General features: G+C 40.2%; 1 protein-coding gene across 2 annotated transcripts in view; it reads right to left on the bottom strand.

Moving 5' to 3' along the window:
• The window catches only part of LPAR1 (lysophosphatidic acid receptor 1), a 70,348-nt gene that overhangs the window by 32,879 nt on the left and 15,650 nt on the right, over positions 1-21,819 (bottom strand). For both annotated transcript variants that reach the window (XM_051789251.1, XM_051789252.1), the window contains exons 2-3: positions 13,272-13,440; positions 1,407-2,154 (exon numbers count right to left, since the gene is read on the bottom strand). In XM_051789251.1, coding sequence (XP_051645211.1) covers positions 1,407-2,154; positions 13,272-13,331 — 808 coding nt within the window. In that variant the 5' untranslated portion in view covers positions 13,332-13,440. The remainder of the gene's footprint in view (positions 1-1,406; positions 2,155-13,271; positions 13,441-21,819) is intronic.

The following is a 21,819-nucleotide window of genomic DNA, read 5'->3' as shown; positions in this document are numbered from 1 at the left end:
AAAAAGACCGCAAAACCTGAATTTTCCTTATGTTCTTAACCTCATCTTGCCTTCTGCCAGGAGGATCATGGAGGTGGGGAGGGAGAGACTTCCAAACCACCAGGAAGTCGAGATTTTACCCATCACTACAGCCTCCCTTGCAAAACTCATAGATATTCTTTCCCTGAAGAGAAAGACATGTAGGAATACATCTTATCAATGGCTGAATAGGTTAGTTAAATGCACAATTCACATTCTGGTTACAAAGCTAATCACTAGATCAAAGGGCAACACGTAAATTCTTACACTAACATGTGCGTTGACACAGTGACTCACACCAAACCTCTGCAACTATTCTGTCATGTTTGTGGTAGAAAGCACAAGTCATGGTGTAAAGCTATGGGAATCATGATGTCACAGTGAGAAACGGGGCTAAATTTTGGGGCTTTCTGGACCGAATACTGTTGCATTTATGGACTACTAGGGCAACCTTTTGATGCAACCGGGTACTGGAATCTCAGGAGACCCATGTACTGTGCTGGAAGACCTAACAGGTGGGAACATATGCTGGGACAAGGAGACAACCTGCACCATCCCTGCCACCTTCAGCTCACTGTCATCTGCAGCAACAAAGAACAAACTGCAAAGAACATCACCAGGCAATGATACTCAGTAGTTGGGCTGTGCTCCTGCATAAGCAAACAGAGCCCAAGACAAAACCCAAATAAAGTCATTCACAAAATGACAGGAACCTCCTGGGTCCAAAGTGTGTTACAGTATTTTCCTCACATTTCCCTTTTTTCCAAGACCTAATGCTTAGGTACCTCCTCAGCAGTGTGCTGGAGAACATCAGTGCTCCACGTTACAGATACTGAGATGTGCCAAACATTATAGACCTAAGTGAATGGTATATGCAGTCCTGCTTAACACACAATCTTTTCATGAATAGCCTGCAGTTCCTCATTGTTCTCCAGATATCAGAGTTTTGCATGAATACACACACCACCTTTTGGGTAGCAAAAAAGAAGACAAGAGGTACTTCAGTGGAAGATTGAGATTTCTTGTACTATTTTAAGTTTTCAGCTATTTGGCATCTTCAAAGGCGAAAGGGCAAACTTTGCATGTGATAGGCTGCTACAATAGGTTTTAAACATGCATTGCTGCAAGCCCCACCACATTACATCTTGGGGTTCTGGATTTTCACCAGTTTCATACTACAGGGCTGAGTGACTAAGTTTCTTCTATCAAATTCCACAAATATGCTTGCTAGTGCCAACGCAGTAATGAACTCTGGGCATTCTTATTGTCTGTGCCTCTTCTAGAGTCTTCTAAATGCTGCTGACCCTCCCAGAAGCCAGACATGCATTACTGAAATTACCTGATAAGAAACAGAGAGGAGAGAACAGAGTGGGAAAGTAAGCACTTACCAAGCACAATGACCACAGTCTTCAGGAGGCTCATCATGGTGTCCCGATTTCTGCGGGGTCCAGAACTGTGTCTGGACATTCTCATAGTCCTTTGGCGAACATACCCAAAGATATGAGCATATAGGACCACCATGACCACAAAAGTGACCAGGTTGAAAATAGCCCAGAAGACCAGGTAGGAGTCACTATAGAGCGGTGCCATGTTGGAGCAGTGAGTGATATCACAAATACAGTTCCATCCGACACTGGGTATGGCACCCATGACGATGGCCATAGTCCAGATAACAACAATTACGACGACCACTCGCCGGTTGCTCATCCGAGTGTGCAGCTGCATTCGGAAAACTGTAATATGCCGCTCAATAGCAATGGCCAACAAATTGGCTACAGAGGCTGTCAGACTAGTATCAATGAGACCCTGACGGAGAAGCCAGGTGCTTACAGTCAATCTTCTAGTGTTGGGTCCTGTGTTGAACATTAAGTAAAAGTAGGCCAGCCCTGCAAAAAAGTCCGCGGCGGCTAAGTTTGCCATTAAGTAATAAATAGGAAAGTGGAATCGGCGGTTGACATAAATAGCCACCATTACCAAGAGGTTGGCCAGCATTATGAAGATGCAGACGGTAATCCCCAGTCCCATTACAAGCTTGCTGACAGTGTTCCATTCAGTGGCTAGATATTTTCCACTTCGGTTATAAAAGAAGGCAATGGTTTCATTGTAGTAGCACTGTGGTTCGCTCATGGCTGTGGACTAAAAGAAGAGGGGAAAAAAGAGAAAAAAAAAACAAAAAGAGAATGACATCAGAACTGAAAACATATGACTGCCTCCATGGATGAGACATGCATGAAGAACAGGGAGGGGGACAGGAAGGGAACACGCTTCAGAACAAATTTATTTTTTCAGACCAAATGGCATTCCACAACTCGCAAACAATTGCTCTGAGGAGTCTAGTAACAGCAACCAGATTAGAAGCAACCAGAAGTGCTTCCATCTGCTCTGGGAGCCAGCAGGACTTCTGATGGAGCCGTAAATTGCATAGAAAACGAGCTTCTGGCCAAGCAGACCAGCTCAAATATTCACTTAAAGGAAAAAGCATGCAATTTGTAAGTAAGAAAAGTTAACTCTGCTACAGGACACCTTGTTTATGTTATCAGTGCATAAAACTGTTGTTTGAGAGTAGTGATGTTAAAAGAAGAGCTTCTCAAAGAGGAGAAAAAGTGGATCACATTTACGAGCAGGTTTTAACTCTTTCAGTTTTCCATCGGGGCATTCCTTCTTGTCCTGTCTCAAGAAGTAGAAAGAACACCCTAAATATTAAGATTGCCAGTATGCTCCGAGACTGTGAATTATCAAGGGCTGTGTTTGTCCATAGAACATGAAAGGCTTGTATGAACAATAAAGAAACCTTGACACTGCATTTGTATGAGCATCAGCCCTGTTTCTAAGCAGGGTTTGAAATACAGAATGCTTTTAAATATAACATATCAGAACTGACTTATTCCAATTTGAAGTAGGAGTGAGCCAAGACATAAGAAAAGTAATATTTGGCTTAACTAGTGTTAAAAGCATCTAACCTTATTTCCGGCATTAAATATTGTTATGGCTATGTCAGGGAACACAGGATTAATTTTTCTTGCAGAGTACTCTGCCAAGAACAGCTATGGGTGCAACAAACAAGCCCCATACCTCACCAGAATGTGGAAGTTTTGCATAAAACCGTTGGCTCACAAGAAAATGTTTAATGAATTTCCTTTCTCAGTTACAATCAATTACTTGAGGTGTGATTCCCAAAAGGCAAAGCTTAGGAAAAGAAACTCCTCTGAATAACAACCTGGTTCCTTGTTTAGCACATGTATACAATGAGGATGTAAAAATAAGAATTTAAAAAAAAAGACTCAGAAGACCTGCCTGTGCCGCTTTTATGGATCTGAGACTCAATTGACTAAACTTGAATTTTTACAAAAGAAGGACCAGTTTTAGCAAAAAAACCAGGTAACAAGCCCAATCAAAGAACAGATGAACAATACTAAAAGATGATAATTTCTTCCCACTAAAACATACGAACTAAATCATATGTTTTGGACAGTTCCAGTCATTTTGCAGGAAGTGCTACAGCTAAACTAACTCTCACATTGAAATCAAAAATGTACAGAACTGGGAAACAGAATTAGTAACTGGACTCATGAGTCCCAAATGCACTGCATGACATTTAAATTTATGATAAAGAAAAAGGTCTTTTTAGAAAGATTTTACTTCCAACCTCAACATCGATCAGAAACATTTGAAGGTCCAGGATAAAAAAAAAGCTAGAGTAAACACTATTTCTCAGCACAGTGAGTATAAAACTTTTACTGTTCCTTTAGGATACATTATATCTTAGGTTTGAAGCCTTTTGGCCTTAATTATTTAAGAATTTTTAAAAGTTCTCAAGTAGGATCTTTCTGTTGCATAGAAAAAAAATTATTTACAAGGGATATTTAACAAAAGGAGACCTAGCTACGAGACATCTGGCTTTAATTCTTTGGTTAAAGACCTTGTAGTAATAACAGGTCAAATATAAGAACCCTTGAGGGAGAGAGGAAGTCATATGAATGAATTAGTGGCCCTTATAAAAGCTTGCCAACATCTGCAATAATTATGTGAATACATGGGGTTTTTGCTTTCTGTAGGAATATCTGGATGCAGGATCTAGTGGATTTTTGCAGTCCTGAATAAATTCTCTTTCCCTATATATTTGTTGATCTAATTTTTTCTTTCAGATGCCTGCTGCCCATATATAATGATTCCTGCTCCACTGTTGCTCCTTTGGAAAGAGGCCTGCTACACCTGGAAGAACACATATTTTTAGTTCAGAAATTTAAAATGTGGTAGATATCATGTTTTTACTTTTTTTTTCTTCTTTTTTCTTTTGTGTCTTTATTTTGCACACAGGTTTAGAGTGTGAATTATTCCTTGATTTTGTAATATCCCCCCTAACATTTGCATATGAAATCTGAAACAAGATAAAAAAAATTTGACTTATTCATAAAATGCCAAGCCAGGGCTGCATGTATGCAACACTCATAAGAGCATGTAAAATGCTACAGAGTCAGACTTGTTAAATTTAAAGACATGACAGCACTTGAGTAATCTCGGGGAAGTTAGCACGAGGCTTACTTGCTGCTTCTCTCATTTTGAAGATAGAAAAACAAAACACTGTTCACATAAGGGATTTTGGAGAAGCTTTGTTTTTAGGGCATTCTAATCCGAAACCTGAGATCTCCTTTAAAAGTAATCTTTTCACTCCCAAGGGAAAGAAGAGCACAAGAAGAGACAGCTTTCTGGCAAAAGTTCAAAAAGGGGACTTCCAGATGATCAGCTTTCTCGGATGCCAGCATATATCATAACGGAAGGTTTTGACCTCCCAGGTCACAAACATAAAAATCCCAAGGCATCACATTTAGCCATGATGCTGACTGGAAAGGCTCCAACAAGAGGCAAATGCAATGTATCTCTCAGTACTGAAAGTGTTAACATACCAAAAAGACATATGCAAGCAGGCAGCTCCATCCCCTCTCCTGCCCCTGCAGGAAAAGGGGCAGGAAAGTTTATATTTTAATTTCCTGAAGTTTCACTTAGTGTGTTTCATTGCCTGGGTAAGCCAGATGTGTGGTGCCCCGAGATTTACCTCATCCATTCAGTGTATCTCAACAGAAGTTTAAAACAAACTAAGCTGCAAATTGCCCATGTTAACTAAAGCCTCTAGAACACAACGTGTAGAAAAAGAAAACGTCTGAGTTATAAACCAACAAGACATATAAAGTGAGATGGAGTAAAAGCAGGCTAAAATCAAAATCCCCTCTCACCATATGCAGCTGACTCAGGACCCAGTTGTCCCAAAACACAGAACAAGAAAATTCCAAGAGTACATGGAGTTAAATCTCTCAGTATCATGAGAGGTAGTTATAACCTCAACACAGTACATACAGACCAGGAAAATTGGCACCAGGACTTAATAAGCAAAACTCACTCTTGTTCTACAGTCAGCAAGTAGCCATCCAATGGCTAGAACCTCACCTTAGCCTTTTCAGCCATTATTTGCTATACTTGTCTGGTTTTCTCCTTACCTCCGGTTATATGGGATAACACCACTGGGGTAGCAGTGGGGAGACTGGGAAGAACAGCCATTGTAAGCAACTTTCCCACGTTTTGTGTTTGATTCATCTTACTGCTGCTCCACCTCTCCATCACAGCCTAAAGAACAGAGTGAGGATTTGAATCCACAGCACGGGGCAGCTTGACAGTGGGATGACCTTGGGTGACTAGCCCGTTACTCCCTGCCCCTCCTGGGGAAGAGACCAGACTGGAGAAGGCACTGGCTGCCTGGAGCAGGAAGGTGGGAGGAGATCTCTGGATCCTGCCAGCTCAGTTGTGAGTGACAGCCCATTGGGTGAGGGCTGTGTATGGAGAGATACTTAGGGTGGAAAACAAGCGCCAAAAAGTTTACAACCACTACTGATTGATACTGCCTAAATGAAGCATTAGTTAGCACAGGGTGCCTAAGGGGCAAATGATCAGTTTAAAACCTCTCTGCAATCTGAGAGTTTGGAGAGTTCCTCAGTCCCAACAGGGAAGGGGAAAAAAAAAAAAAGAAAAGAAGGGCCCCTATCTCCCCACCCTCTGTATGCCTAGGTGCAGTTATTTCTTGCAGAGAGAAACAGACCTGAACATTCTTTGAATACTAAGGTCTGACTTTTACAGAGGTTTTCAAACTTGTAAGCCACAAAAATGAATCCATATTCAGGAAAACTCTTAAAAATATCTTAACCCTAAGCTCTCCAAACACAGCCTGCTCCTCTCTTTTTTTTTCCTTTACTGAATTAACCTCGACATGCTACTATTTTCTTACCCAGAACACAGAGGAGATGAGAAACAATTTATTTGGCTAATGTGGGAATGGCAAACTAAGACTAGAGATAACTGTCTTACATCTTTACATTTAGTGCAGCAGCAAATGGAAAATCAGTAGCACTGCTTTCAGCTTCGGTAAATACTCTTAAGCTTACCAACATACCAGAAGGGCTAGAGCTGAAAAACTTCAGGAAACTGCCAGCTTCAAAATCCCCAAAGAAGGGTATAAATTAATATCTTTAAAATAAGGATAAGCAAGTAAGTATAGGAATAATTGAACCAATATGTAAATACTTTCTCAACCCACAACTGCTAAACATGGCCTTTATGAAAGTAAAGTTGTAACAGATGAGGAAAAAAAATCCAATTTGCAAAAAAATTTTTCTACTACCTAATGAAAAGCATAAACTATTTTTCAAACTGCAGAACACAAAAGAAGCAAAAGCTTTAAAATAAAGAGAAAAGCAGTGTTTCCTTTAAAGATAAAAGTAGAAGTTAAAAAACCTTATGTACAGATACATTTTCATCTGCACAATGAAAGCATAAAACTCTACCACCAACATCCAAGAGCTCCTCCTCTTCAAAATTGCATCTTCCAAAGTAATTCACTCAACGGACTTTAAGAAAAACCTGTATGATAAGATATGGTGGTTTGGTCCCAGCAGGTTACTTCATTTCACTAGGCTCATTTTGCCCTTCACATAGCTGAAAAGACAGGAGGAAATTAATCTCTCTGTAAGGGGATCTCTTTAACTCTGTTACAACATGATAAAGCATGAAGTTACTTAAGGATCGTGTGGCAACAGCTAGCATCTCCAGTAATTTTTAGGATGCTTTTATAGCAGGCTTTATTACTTCAGAGTCTTAGAGCTGACAAAGATACCAACTACTAGAAAATGAACTGAGAATTTCTCTGTATCCTACAGTTTATACGTGGAAATGGCAGCTCAGCATATGTAGGCATTCAGTGTAGCAAAGAGACCCAGGCAGCAGCAACACTGGGAAAAGAGGCAATTTTATTGTTTAATTGACAAGTGACACAGATCCTGTTGGAAACTACAACCTCCACAGACTGGCTATAAAACCAGGGAAGCTGTTGACCTTCCATAGAGCTTATTCACTGCTGACTACTACAAAAGCAGGTTCAAAAAAGCTTCCGCGAGTTAAAAAAGGAATGTGTGAGTTCAGGAAGTCCAGCTAACTCTGAAAACGCCTTTCTTTTGGAAGATGACAGAGTCTCTAACTATCAGGTCTGAAATCAGCCCTACATCTTTTGAGGACAGACAAATTAGAAGCCATGAAACTCCCTGTTCAAACACAAGAGCATTAATGAAGAGCAGTAATGGTCAGAAGCACACTGAGCTGGCCTAAGAAGGCCCCAGATTTCGAGCTCTGTGGTTTCAACTTCTCTGTTTTCTACTGCTGCAGAAATGAAGCGCACATGCACCTGCAAGCGTGTGCACACTTGCACACACACCCCTACACATGAAGTTTCTTTCATTGCAGAATTCTGCAAGCAAAAGGAGATTTATGATATTGAAAGCTAGAAGAACTGAAAAAAAAAACCCAAAAAGATAGTAAACTCACCTGTTCGCAACTTACCCAGTACTTCAGACACTATTTTGTTGTTGCTCCTTTTACAAAGATTTCTGATGAGCTCTGTCCCTCACAAGTACTACCTATATCTTATGAATATTTTCTAGTTGAGGTGGAAATGAAGGCTGTTTGAATTAGGGCACAGTTCTACATCATCACATCCTCCCCCTGTATTGCTATGATGCCTTATATACTTCAATTAATAAGGATTTGTTTTTTCTCTGCCCTTCAGCTCTGCCTTCCAAGCTTCTCTCAAGGGAGATCACCACTGTAATGTGGAGGTATTGCAAAAATAAGCTAATTGGCTTTGCCACACGGAGAGCATATTGACCCCAGATTGGTTACTTGTACCCAAGTGTACCTACAGAATACAGAAAGGGTTTCTGCAAAGCTCTTCAAGATTCGTTTACTTCTAGGGGAGCTTACATGACAAGGTGAGCTTCACAAACACTAGCCAAACACGGGTACAAGCTCAACCACCTGTGGCTTTGTGGGAGACAAGGAAGACAACTATATTCCCTCATCTCATTTAGTGACTTAAATATTCCACCTCTTATGTCTTCAAAAAAAGTCTTTGTCATGATGCTGACAGGGCTTCTCCACTATCTTGCCCAGTTCACTCCCCAGTTGCCTATCTGCCTTACCCTCAACCTGAACATCATAAAGAGATATCCAACCAGCTGTGAGTCCCTGAAAGCTGCTGTGAGGATGAGTGCAGTGCAGGACAGACCTTTGCCAAAGACCCCAGCCCTGGTAAGATTTTTCTGCACCAGAGAGGTGCAGAACACAGTCTCCTATCTGTGCATTCAGAAACCAGAGTGAAAATAACGAAAGGGCGAAAAAAAAACCACCTAAGACATCCCAAGGGAGCTTCCATGCATAATACTTTACAACATGCATCCTTCAGGCCAAGATAGGTGCTCAGTAAGCCAAGCTGGAAATTAATTATTGACTATAGCAGCTGAAAGACTGCCATTTTATGCTGAAAAAATGCTGTAGGCTATTGGGGTTGCTTCCATCTCCAGGGCACACCTTCCATCACTCCTCACCAAGCAAACCAGCAAAGTGAGCACTTGGGAGAGTTTAGCCTAGAAGCAAAATGCTTATGTTAATAAACATAGCAAATTTCATTTTGGGGTTGGAAATTGAGATATAAAAATGAAAACAAGAAGACTGTCCCGTGTTTACCATAGCAAAAAAATTTTTTTATGAAACCACACATTAGACAATATGGGTTTCTTTGCTTTTATGTACTGAAATATTTGTGAAATACATGAACAGAATGTAGAAAAATCTTTCTCTCTCTGAGCTTTAGCAACAATGGTGTTTCTGTAAGTAACTCGTTCATACAGTACTGAGCAGCTGCCTATAAGGCAGTATTGGTCAGCTTAAACAAAACTGAGATGTGTTTTGAACCCCCAGTAATCTCACCTAGTATAAGAATCAAAAAACCCACAAAACATACTAGTATTTTAGTTTCCCCTATGATGTCTGTAACTAGGTGGATATACTTCTATTCTGATATATATACTTTTAATCTAATTCTAAATTCTGTCTCGTATTGGCCTCATAAGCCACCAGTGTGCCTGTAACAAATGTGGATAGAGCCTTCCCAAATCTTCATTTGCGAAGCCTGGCCATGATGATGAACTCTAAACTGTTTCTACCAGCCTCACCATTTCCTTTTGCTCTCCCATTTTCTTTATTCATCACCACCATAGATCTGTTTCGGTAAAGAGGCTTATTTATTTACTCAGCTCAAAGAGGAGAAAGAAATCTACACATTTGTTGACTGCAGAAATTTGGGCATCAGATCCAAAACACAAATCTTACTGGAACTTTGTTGGAGAAAATAACACAGCACAACAGCTGTGCCATCCCACAGCAGTCTATTCCCAAGCATACTATAAAAAGAATGACCGTTCTGTGGCAATGATAGTTTAAATCTCTTCCACTCCAATTCAAACAAAGAGAGGAGAAAATAGAAAGTATTCAATGGTGCAGAGCAGGAGAAGTGTTTTCTGGCTCTGGCCATGAAAGGCCACTATAATGGAAAGTGCTCTGGATTTCTCTTTGGAACAGCTGCAAGGTATTTATTTAAATGTACTCATTTACTTCTAGTATTTGGCTGATAGGATCCACTGCTGGCAAAAGCAAAGAAAGAATGATGAATTTTTGTTATTTTCTTGTTTTAAGCATTTCTGAAGCACTGTTGGAAGTCCCTGATTCATTAAGCAACTGGAGCTCAAATCATTTCTTCTTCAAAGCTTTTACTGCAGAATTCATCTCATGCCATGCACAAAGAGAGAAGATGCTAATCACTTCACAGAGTACTTTCATCAGTTTAGATCACCACTTGTGATGTTTCTTTTTTGCAAACAGCAAAGCCCACTGGGATGCTAAATGCTTCTTAAAGAATGATTTAACTTTCTGATTACTGCATTATCAGACTAGTCAGGTTTCTATGAGATCATTTTGCTTATACATAGCTGAGGTATGAAGTCATAACATGTACCACAAAATATCTTCAACTTAAAAATCAAAAAGCTCTGTTAACGTTTTATTCCTCTCTCTTTAAGAACAAAATGGCTTATCTAATCAGAAATCTGTATAAATCACATATTGTGACTTATTGTGATTTATTTGAGATCATTTATTGTCCTGCAATAAAACACCATTGCCAAAAACTCAAAGCATATTTGAAAATTTTTTTGTTTCGTTTACTTCTTTGACATATGGGGAACACTGTCCCACACGTATCTTCTATTTCAGATCTCAGCGATGGACAGATAAACTACCCTGGAACTTTACTTATCCTTCACCTTTACACATGACCAAGATGCCTGTGCTCTTAGTCATCACTTGTGTCTGGTAACAAGATGTTGGGGGGCGGGGAAAGAAGATGAGAGCTTTGGATAGGTCACTGCATTGGGAGGGGATGAAGAGACATGACTGTGGCAAACGCATTGCTTCAATACAGGGCTGTGGAGAGCATCAAAAGCAGTTCCTATATAAGAATATTTTAAGACAGTAATAACAATTTCACATCTGATATTGAGAAGTGACCTTCGAAAACTTTTTCAAAATGTGAATCTTTTGACACCCGACTCAGAAGACAAATCTTGGGAAAAGAACCATTTGCAGCTACACGATAGCAGGAACTTCCCTTATCGTGGTGCCACCACGAGCATCTGCAGGATGCTAGCTCAAGCAAAAACCTGTCAGGGTGGGCTCTGGATTGCAAAACCTCCTGCTGAGGTCTCTGGAAGTCTCTCCCATGGTAAATAAGCATCTGTTCTTGTTTGCTCAGTGCAGTAAAATGACTGATGATAGGCAGAGGAGTATTTATTAGTGCAATGTATACGCACATGCACATGTACATATATGGGTATATAAAATACATAATATTTACTTCTGAGTCTAAACTGACTAAATGTGAAGAAAGCCAACTATGCTGGCAAAACTAAAGGAAAGTTTAAAGACAAAAGAATAAAAAAAAAGATTAAAAATAAAGACAGTTTAAAGTAAAGTAGCAAAACACTTCTTTTTGTAACTAAGATGCCATCTAGCTCATGCAAAAAGCATGCAAGGTTACTTCCAAGTCTAAAAAAAAAAAAAAGTCCTTCCTTAAAACGTTAGTCTCTAAATGTCTTCTGCAGCACACTGTGGCATTTGCTCAGTTTTAAAAGGCAAAATAATGTCCTCTGGGGAAAAAAAAAAAGTATTTTAATCAATGCTGTTTTCTAAACTATATCCAAAAATTCATTTGTATGTCAACACAAATACGAAAGGCAAACCTGTAGTACTATTATGAAAAACACTTTACTTCAATACTTCCATCCAGTGATTATCTCTTTATATATGTCTCACTATGTCCTTGTCTGTTAAAAAGGTCTTCCTTATCCTCAGAAATATACACATGGTTCCCAGCTGATTCTTTGGAGATTTGACCCTTTTACATATATTTGAAGACTTATATCAACCATCAGATCCACAATGATTTACTGATATCTGTGGGAATTCATGCAAGCATGTAACTCTTCAATTACAGATATCAATTTTGAGCCTATTTTTACAACATAAGGTTGAGAGAATGATATTTTTTTCTGCCATAATTTCCCACACTGAGATACGAGTCTTTCCTTTGCTTCCTCTTGTAATTCCTTTTTGGCTCCCAAGACAAATCTCATTGAAACACAGTCTCTAAAATTCAAGCATGGACAGAGAGCTGTCTCAGTTACTAACTAATGATCAGAAACATCTATTTATTTCTAGTCTTTGGCCTAGTGACAAAAGTCCAGGCAGAATTTATTTGGCCAAAACTTCCCTGCAGACCCAGGACATGTGCATTTATTCAACACAACAGAAGGGTGATTGTGCTGATCATCATGTCTCTTACAAGTGATAGCTTTTCTTCCACTCGTTCTCACACCATAGCTGATCTTATTTTCCCTTTGAGAAGGCATTTGTCCTAAACAACAATCCTTAGATACACAAATTTCTCATACATAAAGAAGGCTCTGAAGAGATGACCAATGGAGACAGGGGTGCAAGTGTCTTGCAGACCATGTGCAGAGATGGTCAGGGAGAGCTTTTCCCCAGAAATGGAGAAGAGTCTGGCAGCAGCTAGGCAGCCTGGAACAGAAGCATTCAGCATCCACCTCCTACCAGCTATTCTGTTAATCAGTTGTGGGGTCCTTTTCAGAAAAATACACATCCTTAAAAGTTTTAAACTGTAACAGGCACTTGGGTCTCTATGAAGTCAAGAGGACTTTGAAAATACTTTTCTGAGATGAAGTCTTCTCTGTTATGAAAATCTCCTTTTCAGTTTGTAGTTTTTACTTCATCAGAATACACAAGTACTTGGTGTTCAGTACACAGAGCTAAAGAAATCTTTTAGGTATTTATAAATATGAAGTCTGAAAGACACACTTGGATTCGTGAAAGCAAGATTAGTGTGTTAGTAATTCTAAGTGTATTATCAATTTTATTGCTTCTTTTAGCTTAAAACCTTTCTGGTAAGAACACTAAACCTGAATTTTCCTTTGGTATTATTCCAATTTATCCATATTATAGCCCTCTACTCTGTATTTATTAGGTACAGTAAAAAAAAAAAAAAAAAATCAAACTATAGCAGAGTGATCATCTCCATGGAGTCAATAAAGATCATATTTTGCCGTATGTTTTCTTCTACAAATAGCAGTATAACACAGCAATGTCATGTGTCAAAGTATAACAACATCCTTAGTAAATGACCTGTGTCTTTAACACAATATTCCAGGAAAAATTCCCACGACACTAAGAAATGAGAGAGAGAAAAAGCTAGGATTCAATGAGGTTCAATCAGTTCACCTGCCAAAGCTCCACTGTGGCCTACTCACCTCGATCACCTCAGGCTGGGACATCATGGAGGACGGCACCAAATCGGTGGGGGTATCCATGGTAGCTTAAAATGTCCCTGCTGTGCTTGCACTGTTCCTCTGCACCCGCAAACTCCTGGTAGGAACAAAGAAGCCCTTCCTCAGACTCTAGTCATGCTGATATTTGCTCCTAATAGGAAGGAAAAAAAATTGTTGAGAGTAACAAGAGAACTGGGTGCACAGTCAACAAACAACCAAGCTCCTTGGCTGCTGCAATACCAGTGTGTGAGTTTGTACAGCCCCACTTGCTTACACGACCATTCGCAACAGACTTGGCAGAAGTTTCAAAGAGCACATCAGAATTTGATCCAGAACAACAACAACAACAAAAACCACTTGACCACACAAACTAGAATTCACACAAAGTGAGTTCAGCAGGAAGGCTAATGCATAGACCATGACCAGATTTGAAAGGAAATAGGGTCACCTACAGAGACATTGGAACTGCGTTAAATTTTTTCCACCAACAAAAGAAAAAAGAACCCTCCTCCCCCAAAAAAGAATACTTATAGAAACACCAATTAGAATTTAAGATACATTTATTCCCGCAACAACTATTGTTCTACAGTTCAGTGATCACATGAACTTTTCTTCCTTATTAAGAAAAACAACTTAAAACATTATGCTATCCTTTTTTCCAGGTAGTCACAAATTTGCAATACATGAATATATTGAATTGCCATGCAAAGTTTGATCAGCTGATCCAACAGAATGAAGGCATTTTCATAGGTATCATGTTTATAAAGGTCCATCCAGCTTCTGCACATATATTCTATTATTTTCTTTTTCTATTCTTTCGTGCAAAGAAAACCAACAAAAAACCCCAAACAAATAAGGTGTGGGGGTGGGCAGGAAACACTGTAAATCCCATTTAAAAATTCTGGACTAAAAAACTGCAGTAGTTTTTTTTCCCCCTAATCAGACTAGACATATACAACACAAGTTGCTAATTAGTCACCACAGAAAGGATTTAGGAGAGAGACCTATTGCTCTCCATATTTACCACTTCCTATTCTGTAAGTCATAGCAGAAATCTACTCATGCTAATTGTAATCAGCATCCAACAAACATTCCAGAAATTACTCCAAACTTAACTGCTATTTTTCAAACTGAGGCCACGGTGTAATTATACAGATAATCCCAGTAACTTCCTGGCAATCAGTTCATTTTTTCAAAGGCAACACTTACCAAGCCAAGGAAGTACAGATAAGTGCTGTAGAAAAGTTACGCTCTGCATGCTTTTCTGATTCAGTTATGCCTTTTTTTTTTTTTTGATCTTGTTCATTTAAACTCAGCCTTTCCATGCCACTGTGGAAATTATTCCTACTTCTTAAAAAGCATCATCTTGAAATGCCTGCTTCACATTTCAACACATCCCCACATGCTTTACGTCACATGTAGCTGTCTCATCTTCCAAGCTCTAGGATCACTTTTTCCATCTTTATATAGCTTTCCAGTGACCCCTGTTCTTTCCTACTTAGTTCTGGCTAGTAACCTTTCATTCTTTCCACTCCTTGCCCCAAATTCCTACTACTATACTCATGGAGAGGACAGACAACAGAGACTTAGCCTCTCTCCAAGATAGCCTTCACAACGTCAAAGAAACAACAGAACCTCCAGGCTTCCTATTTCCTTCTAAAAATGAGAGTTTTGTCAATTTTCTATTTTTCCTCTATACCTGAAAATAAAGTGTACAGGCACCATCAACTCTAAATTCTGACTTAGGGAAGCTTTTGCTACTTGACAAAGAAAAGAGTGATTTTCAGTAAAACTCCATCAACAGCCTCAAAATCCTCAAGCAGCACATCTCATCAATGTCTTGTAAGCTGTTGCAATTGTAACATAAATAAGATCCCAAAAGACCTCGGTTTCTTTTCTTCTCAAAACATGCATAAGAGCAGCAGTTGACTTTACAACAGGTCATTGTTAGTTTCTTTTAAAATATTTTCTCTCTTCTTAATCCTGAAATGCTGCCACTTTTCCATAGTGAAGGTAGAGAAGAATTGACAGTTCATGGAGACTTTAAGGAATACTATCTAAAGCAAAACCAGAGGTAGGTTTAGAATCCTGTTTGCCCCACAAAAATGAGAGAAAATGAACAATTTTACTATGAAGGATCATAAAGCAGAAGGAAAAAACTAAGAAACTCCCTCCCTGAAGTCTGTCCAGCCTTTAGCTAGCTCTGTGTACTCCAGGTAGAACACAAATGTCAGAAAAAGCTTAACCCACAAAATTCAATGAGCATTTAATACACAATGAGAGATGAGGGAGGAAATATGCCTGCAGTCATTTTTAATCAGTTCTCCAAGAAACAGAAAACAAACATTAGTAAAAAATTCCTAAGCCCATGGCCATTTCATATGTCCCCTTCTACACCTATCTGTATTTTCATTACTTGTATTTCACTGATCCCTCAATTTGGCTAGGAAAAGGACAGTTCTTAGGCAAACACCTTGCTTCTCTACCTCCCAAGCATGATGTTCACAATGATAAAGACTTTCTGCCAATGGTTAGGCTCATAAAAGCTCATCCCAGCTGAAAACAGGTTGTACTGTACAAAAGGACTGTCCCCCCACTCCCAACCTGCCGCCTCCTCTTCAGCAATAATAAAGTACAGAGGGAACTATGCTTTCACAGCAGTGCTAAAACAAGCAGACTCCATTCAAGAAAACAAAGGTGGCTCCTAACTTAATACCCGTGTGAGTTCAGGGTGCAGGCCTGTGTTTTCAAGATCTGCAAATAAAGGGAACAGGATCCTCAAATGAACTTCGCTAAAAGACATTACGATACAAAATGAAATGTCTTTTTAAACAGAAAGTCTGAAACACAAAAGCTCAAGACTTGCTTCTTACTAATGAGATTTTGATTGCTTGCTGCACTACAAAGCGTTGAAAAAAAATACAGAAATTTGGAAGCAGATTCACACATGTCATTCCTAACCACCGGAGCTACAGGTGGTGTAGGCAAATACTCTGTGTGGTACCTTCTCTTGACAGACACTGAATACATCCAGAGAACTGCAAACCAGGGAAACATGTTAGGTCAGTATCTAAAATTTGTAAAATGAAAATTATAAATTTTCTTGTCCTCTGTGAAGCAACACATCCTGACTATAAAACATACTGTTCTCTGAAATTCCATGATTAAGCATCATGCCTTGTTGATCAGCTGTCTGATACCACAGAAAAGAGGAACCATGCAGTTTTGTCATTACTTGGAGTACTTAGGAGAAATTTTTGTGTATCACAGAAACATCATCTTGAAGGAACTGCTTTCGGAAAATCCATTACAAATCCAGTGACAAAAATTGTTACCCTTATTCCTCCCTGGTTTTTTTGCACAGTACGCAAGTTTGCACTGATACAGCAATGCCAACAACTTCTGTATCACTGAGTATCTCATCTGGGTCCACAAATATGCAGTGCCTCTGCTACATTAAGGTTCTGGGAATGAAAGGCAATTGAGTTTTCACAAGCTCTGGCTGTCTCCTGGGTCAGACAATACCAGGTGTCCTGCACTGTTGCCTTCTTCCAGCTTTGCTTTCCTGTACAGCTACCAGGTACCTTTTGGTACCACTTTGGCTTGACTTCACAGACTTCAAGTTTCTGGATTACATATTTCTGGTGGTGATACTGTATGACCTTAAGCTATTAAATGTGTTTTAGCTGAGTAAAGCTTAAGAACTACAGAGCTATAGCTTCTCACCCACTTGGAAGCTCTTCATAAGAATGAATAAATTCACTGTGAAAATGGATTTGCGAGGTTTTACTGAGGGGTTGTGGAAGTCTGGAAGGGGAGTGCCAAAAACAAGTGACAAGCTCAGTGTTTCCTGTGCTGGCTGTATCATCACCCCCCCTGAAAACAGCTACTGCCAGTAAAGCCAGACATTTCTTGAGTTTAAAACTTCACTGTCTAGAAAAGCAGAGTGGAATTTGCTAACATATGAAACAGTTCAGACACAACAATAGGAAATCTCTACCTTACAAATATTGAAATAAAACCAAACCAAAACCAAAAACAAAATGCAGAGTAAAACATACTTGAGGTCTCTGCCCTTTCACACTAGCAAGAGTGAATACTGCAAAAGTTACAATCAGCCCTAAGAAAATGAACAGATTTTTCTGTTCAAGAATGAAGATCAAGGACAGACTGAAGGTGCAATGAAACTGAGCTACTCATTCACATCTGCAGAACAAACTGAGATCCTCGTAGGAAACAAGATGAATTTTTCATTGTCACTGTTAAGCTAGCACACTATACAGAGGCAAATGATTTTTTGTATGCATCAAGACACGAAAGAGCTACTCAGAGTAAAAAGTGCTTCTATAAATAATACCTCAACCCCAAAACACAGCACACATATGTGCCCAAATCTCAACTGGAAATCAAACCTTATCCAGAAACATTTTTGCATCAAATTCCTGTCCCTGGAGAGAAATTATCTAGTCATTTCTTTGCAGTAATCAATGGCTAGTTCACTTTGACGTAAAATGTCAATTCTTTGCAGATACTGTTTAAGAGATCAGGACTTTTCTTTCACAGACAGAGTAGGTTAATCCAATAGCATCGATTTCTATCCATGCCATTTCTGCTCTCATAACTTCCACTTTTGGTGAAGTACTGCACTGTTTGAGCACAAACATTTCCAGAGCAATTATTAAAATAAAAAAGGATCATTTTCCAGCCTGACACAATAGATGAACAATAAAGAAACCAGTAAACCAAAATATCATTATGGCTTAGAAAGGAGGGAGGAGAAAGTGAGAGAGACTTGCAAAAAGGATAATGCAGTTTTAAATGTTTCACTGTCACCAAAAAATGACTTAATAATAAATAAACTGGCAACTACAATGGGCAGTTGAGTTGGTTGGCCCAAAACCCAGAATCAGTTGGTACTAAGCACTCTCTCCTGCCATCACTGTTTGGCTGTACGGTAGCACAATGAGATTTTGTAGTGGAGCTGCAGAAGCACTGGCAGAGCTGCATTTACAGGATGTCCTGTGCGATGGGGAAGGCTCACAAAAGGGTTATCAGCGAGACAGGCTGAGACAGCCTCCTGCACAGGCACTGAGAGAGAGCAGGAGAACAGCCCCCAGCCAGACCACTGGACAGCAAGTGGCATCATTACCTGCCATTTGGTCTCCAGTGTGCTGCCTGACCCACCTCAAAATCTCTGGGGAGAGCAGGATAAAAGAACATGGATACCCCAGCAGACTAGACTACATGAATGGCATTCCCCTCTACAGGCTGTTGAAAAATATCCTCTTTTTATCCTGAACACATCATCTGTTTTCTGGCTTTTCTTTTTTTTTTTTTTTTTTTTTGGTGTGTGTTTGTTTGTTTGAGGTTTTTGTGTGTTTTGTGGGCATTTTTTTCTTTGTTTTATTTGTTTGTAACAGTCTGAGCACTCATGACTTTGACAACCCAAAAAGCACAAGGACAAAAAAACTTTCCCAAGTTCAGATCAAACTCAGTCACTGAACATGTCAAAACAGGTACTGTCTACTACTGCTGACCCTTCAGAGCACCAATGCCCTAAACAATTGTCTTGGAAATTATTCAGTGCCACAAAGATGCACAATAGACTCAAAGATTTTATTACTGCAATGATTCCACATAAGTTATAGACCTACTTCTACATTTGTATGATGCCTGCTTTGATTGCAAGTTGCCAGCCAAAGCATACGTTGGGAATAAAATATAGTGCAACCAACTCTTTAGCCACTAACAGCATCAAAAGCAAGACAGCAGCATGTTTAGCTGTGTATCAGCTTGCAAACTGCTTTACTGAAACAGCAGCAGCTGGCCAGAGCACTCAGCTTTTATTTAAGCCAAATCAAAACAAAATAACAAACACGACCTTAGGAAATTTATCCTCAACTTGCCCAGGCTCCCAAAAAGTATCTTACAAAAAAATAAAAAATCCGGAATAAGGAAGGTCACTTAAAGATCAAATTAAAATGCAGAAGTCCCAAAGTATATTAGTAATGCAAAAAAACCCCCCCCCAACCCCAAAAACAAACAAACAAACAAACAAACCAAACAAAACCCAAAGCCCCCAAAAGAAGAGGAAAGGAACTCATCTTTTGTACTTTCCCATCTGCCTTCCATCAACTCACATCTGTACACCTCAAAGAGTTTTTAAAAACTGCTCCACAGAAGTCTGTAGCTTCCTGAAGCTAAAAGAGACTTATAGTTTCCACTTTCAGGAGCGTAATACAGCTGTTAGTCTATCTTATGTAAGTGTCATGGTTTGGACTTTGTTTTCCCCCAGAGGCTAAGAAAAGTGGTAGACCCCAAGGGGTGGAAACCCCTGGAAGTTTTGAAGTTCTGCCCAATGGGCGCTCCTGCAAAAATGTCAACATTCCACAAGCTCACCAGAAGAGATGAGTTGTAGTTTTGGTTGTTGAGGAGAGGTGGCCATGTTGTAGAGCCATGAGGAAGGGGCTCTGAGCCCCTTGGGCCCTCTGGGGCCCTCCCAGCCCCTGGCTGGGGGGCTGCGGGGACCTGGGACAGCATAAAGCTGGGCTGGGTGCCTGTAGTTATGCCGGGAGATGTTTTCTCCATGGGCGCAGAGCAGCAGCCGGCACTGACCAGAGAAACGGTGGCAGAGAGCCAGAGATAAGAACCTGAACTGAAGGAGCAGCAGAAGCAACATGCAGCACCAGAGAAAGGACTCCTAGAAGGAGAGCCGGGAAAAAAGAGAGCCAGCAGGCTGAGAGACAGAGTTCTGGGGGTAAGACTGTACCAGCCCCCCAAAACTCCTTTGAGATCCCTCTGAGAAAAGAGGGAGATGGACTCCTATTAAGGAGAAGAGTTTTAGACATGCAGCACCAGAGAGTGAGAGAGGAGCTAAGAAGCTCAAAAGACGTCCCGGAGCTGGACCGGGACGGCCAGATGGAATGCGGGGGGAGTTGACCTTGGCTCCCCCCCCTTGCACTGCTGCCACGGTGGCAGCCTGAGAGACAGGGCACAGAGGCCCTGCAAGAAGGAGCTTGAATGACCTGGAGATACCAGACCGTCACGAAGACCCCCCTGTGTCTTCATGATATGACGTGGTGATACGACCTTGTCTGGGGTTACGAAGCCCACGGAAGACCCCTTTGCCTGCATCAAGGGGGTCGAGGGAGCCTGGATACCTCCCTCGTGAGTGCTGGCAGAAAGCCAGCTATCAGCTGCTGCATGTGGAGAAGACAGACAGACTGCTGCCTCAGAAGATGCTGCTGTTTAAAGACTGGAAGGGATCTGTCCTTCTTTCCCTCCTGGACTTTTATTTGGAGGGGAGAAGAGATCTGATCATTGTAAATATATATGTCATGGTAGAGATAGTTTGTGATCGTGTGTATAATGTGATATGGTATTTATTTGTACAGTCATTGTAATATATTCCCTTTCCCCCACTTTGAGTCTGGTGTGTTTTGTCTGGAAAAACCCATCTCACATTAGGTTGAGATGTGGGAGGGGGAATGGAGCTAGGGAATTGGATTTTGGGGCTATCTCAAACCATGACAGTAAGGAAAAAAAGATGAACCTTTCAGCAATGATCCGAGGCTAGAGAGAAATCTATTTCTATATATATTTAAAAACTGCCTTTGAATTCAGTAGGACTCTTCCATGATACAATGGTCAACAGAGGATTTCAAATCTATGTCGTTCGCATTCACAATGTAGCCTGTGCTTCAAAAAAAAAAAAAAAATTACATCAGTCAAACCTCTTTGAATAGGAGCTTTGTGGCTAATCTGGGAAAGATGATTGTTCCAGCCTCAATAATTAATACTATGAGTAGTACAAGACTGCTGCTAAAGCTTTCCTTGACAGAATATAGCCTGTAAAATGTTCAGCAAAGAAGCGTCAGGTGGAGCCTCTTTCCCCAAGCTAAATAGTTTCATGAACTCTGTGCAGAGGCAGCGTTGTGTGAAACTGTCCCCGTTCCTCACTCTGAGATTAAGGAGACATTTTATCACCTTAATCATTTACCATGAACTAATGTACAAAAATAAAATAGTATCGCTGTGCAGCTGCACTTCCTCAGAGAAATCATCTTTTGTCAGCAGTGATATCTTCCCAGTCATCCCATCAGGGCAAGGTTAGAGCCCCTGCCCACACCCCCAGATAAAGTGAAAGATCAATCTGAACATATAAAAAAAAAAAAAAACAAACCTCTCTTCAGAGATTTTCAAGGAAAGAAAAAAAACAAACATCAGTAGGTAGTATAATATCCTGTAGCATTTATCTTGCAGGGAAATCTTTTCCATATGCCACTCTAATTTGCTTGTCACCATGGCTCATACCCTTTCTGAGGATGACAAAAGCAGACTGACCACAGGTATGCTCTGGGTACCACCACAGGGCAGACAGTTGAAGAGCCTGTAACTAACCTACGCATGTCTGCTGTTCTCCTTTACCTGCTCCGATGTTCAGCCCCAGAAGGGACCTTCAAATGTTCAACTGTGACCACCACTAATGATCTTTAGTGAGTAGATTATCCCAAAATTACAAGCTGTTAAT

The sequence above is a fragment of the Manacus candei genome, unplaced genomic scaffold (genome assembly GCF_025592945.1).
Source record: "Manacus candei isolate 608988 ecotype Guabito, Panama unplaced genomic scaffold, ASM2559294v1 h1tg000027l, whole genome shotgun sequence".
Lineage (NCBI taxonomy): Eukaryota > Metazoa > Chordata > Aves > Passeriformes > Pipridae > Manacus > Manacus candei.
This window is presented reverse-complemented; position numbering and strand designations above follow the sequence as displayed.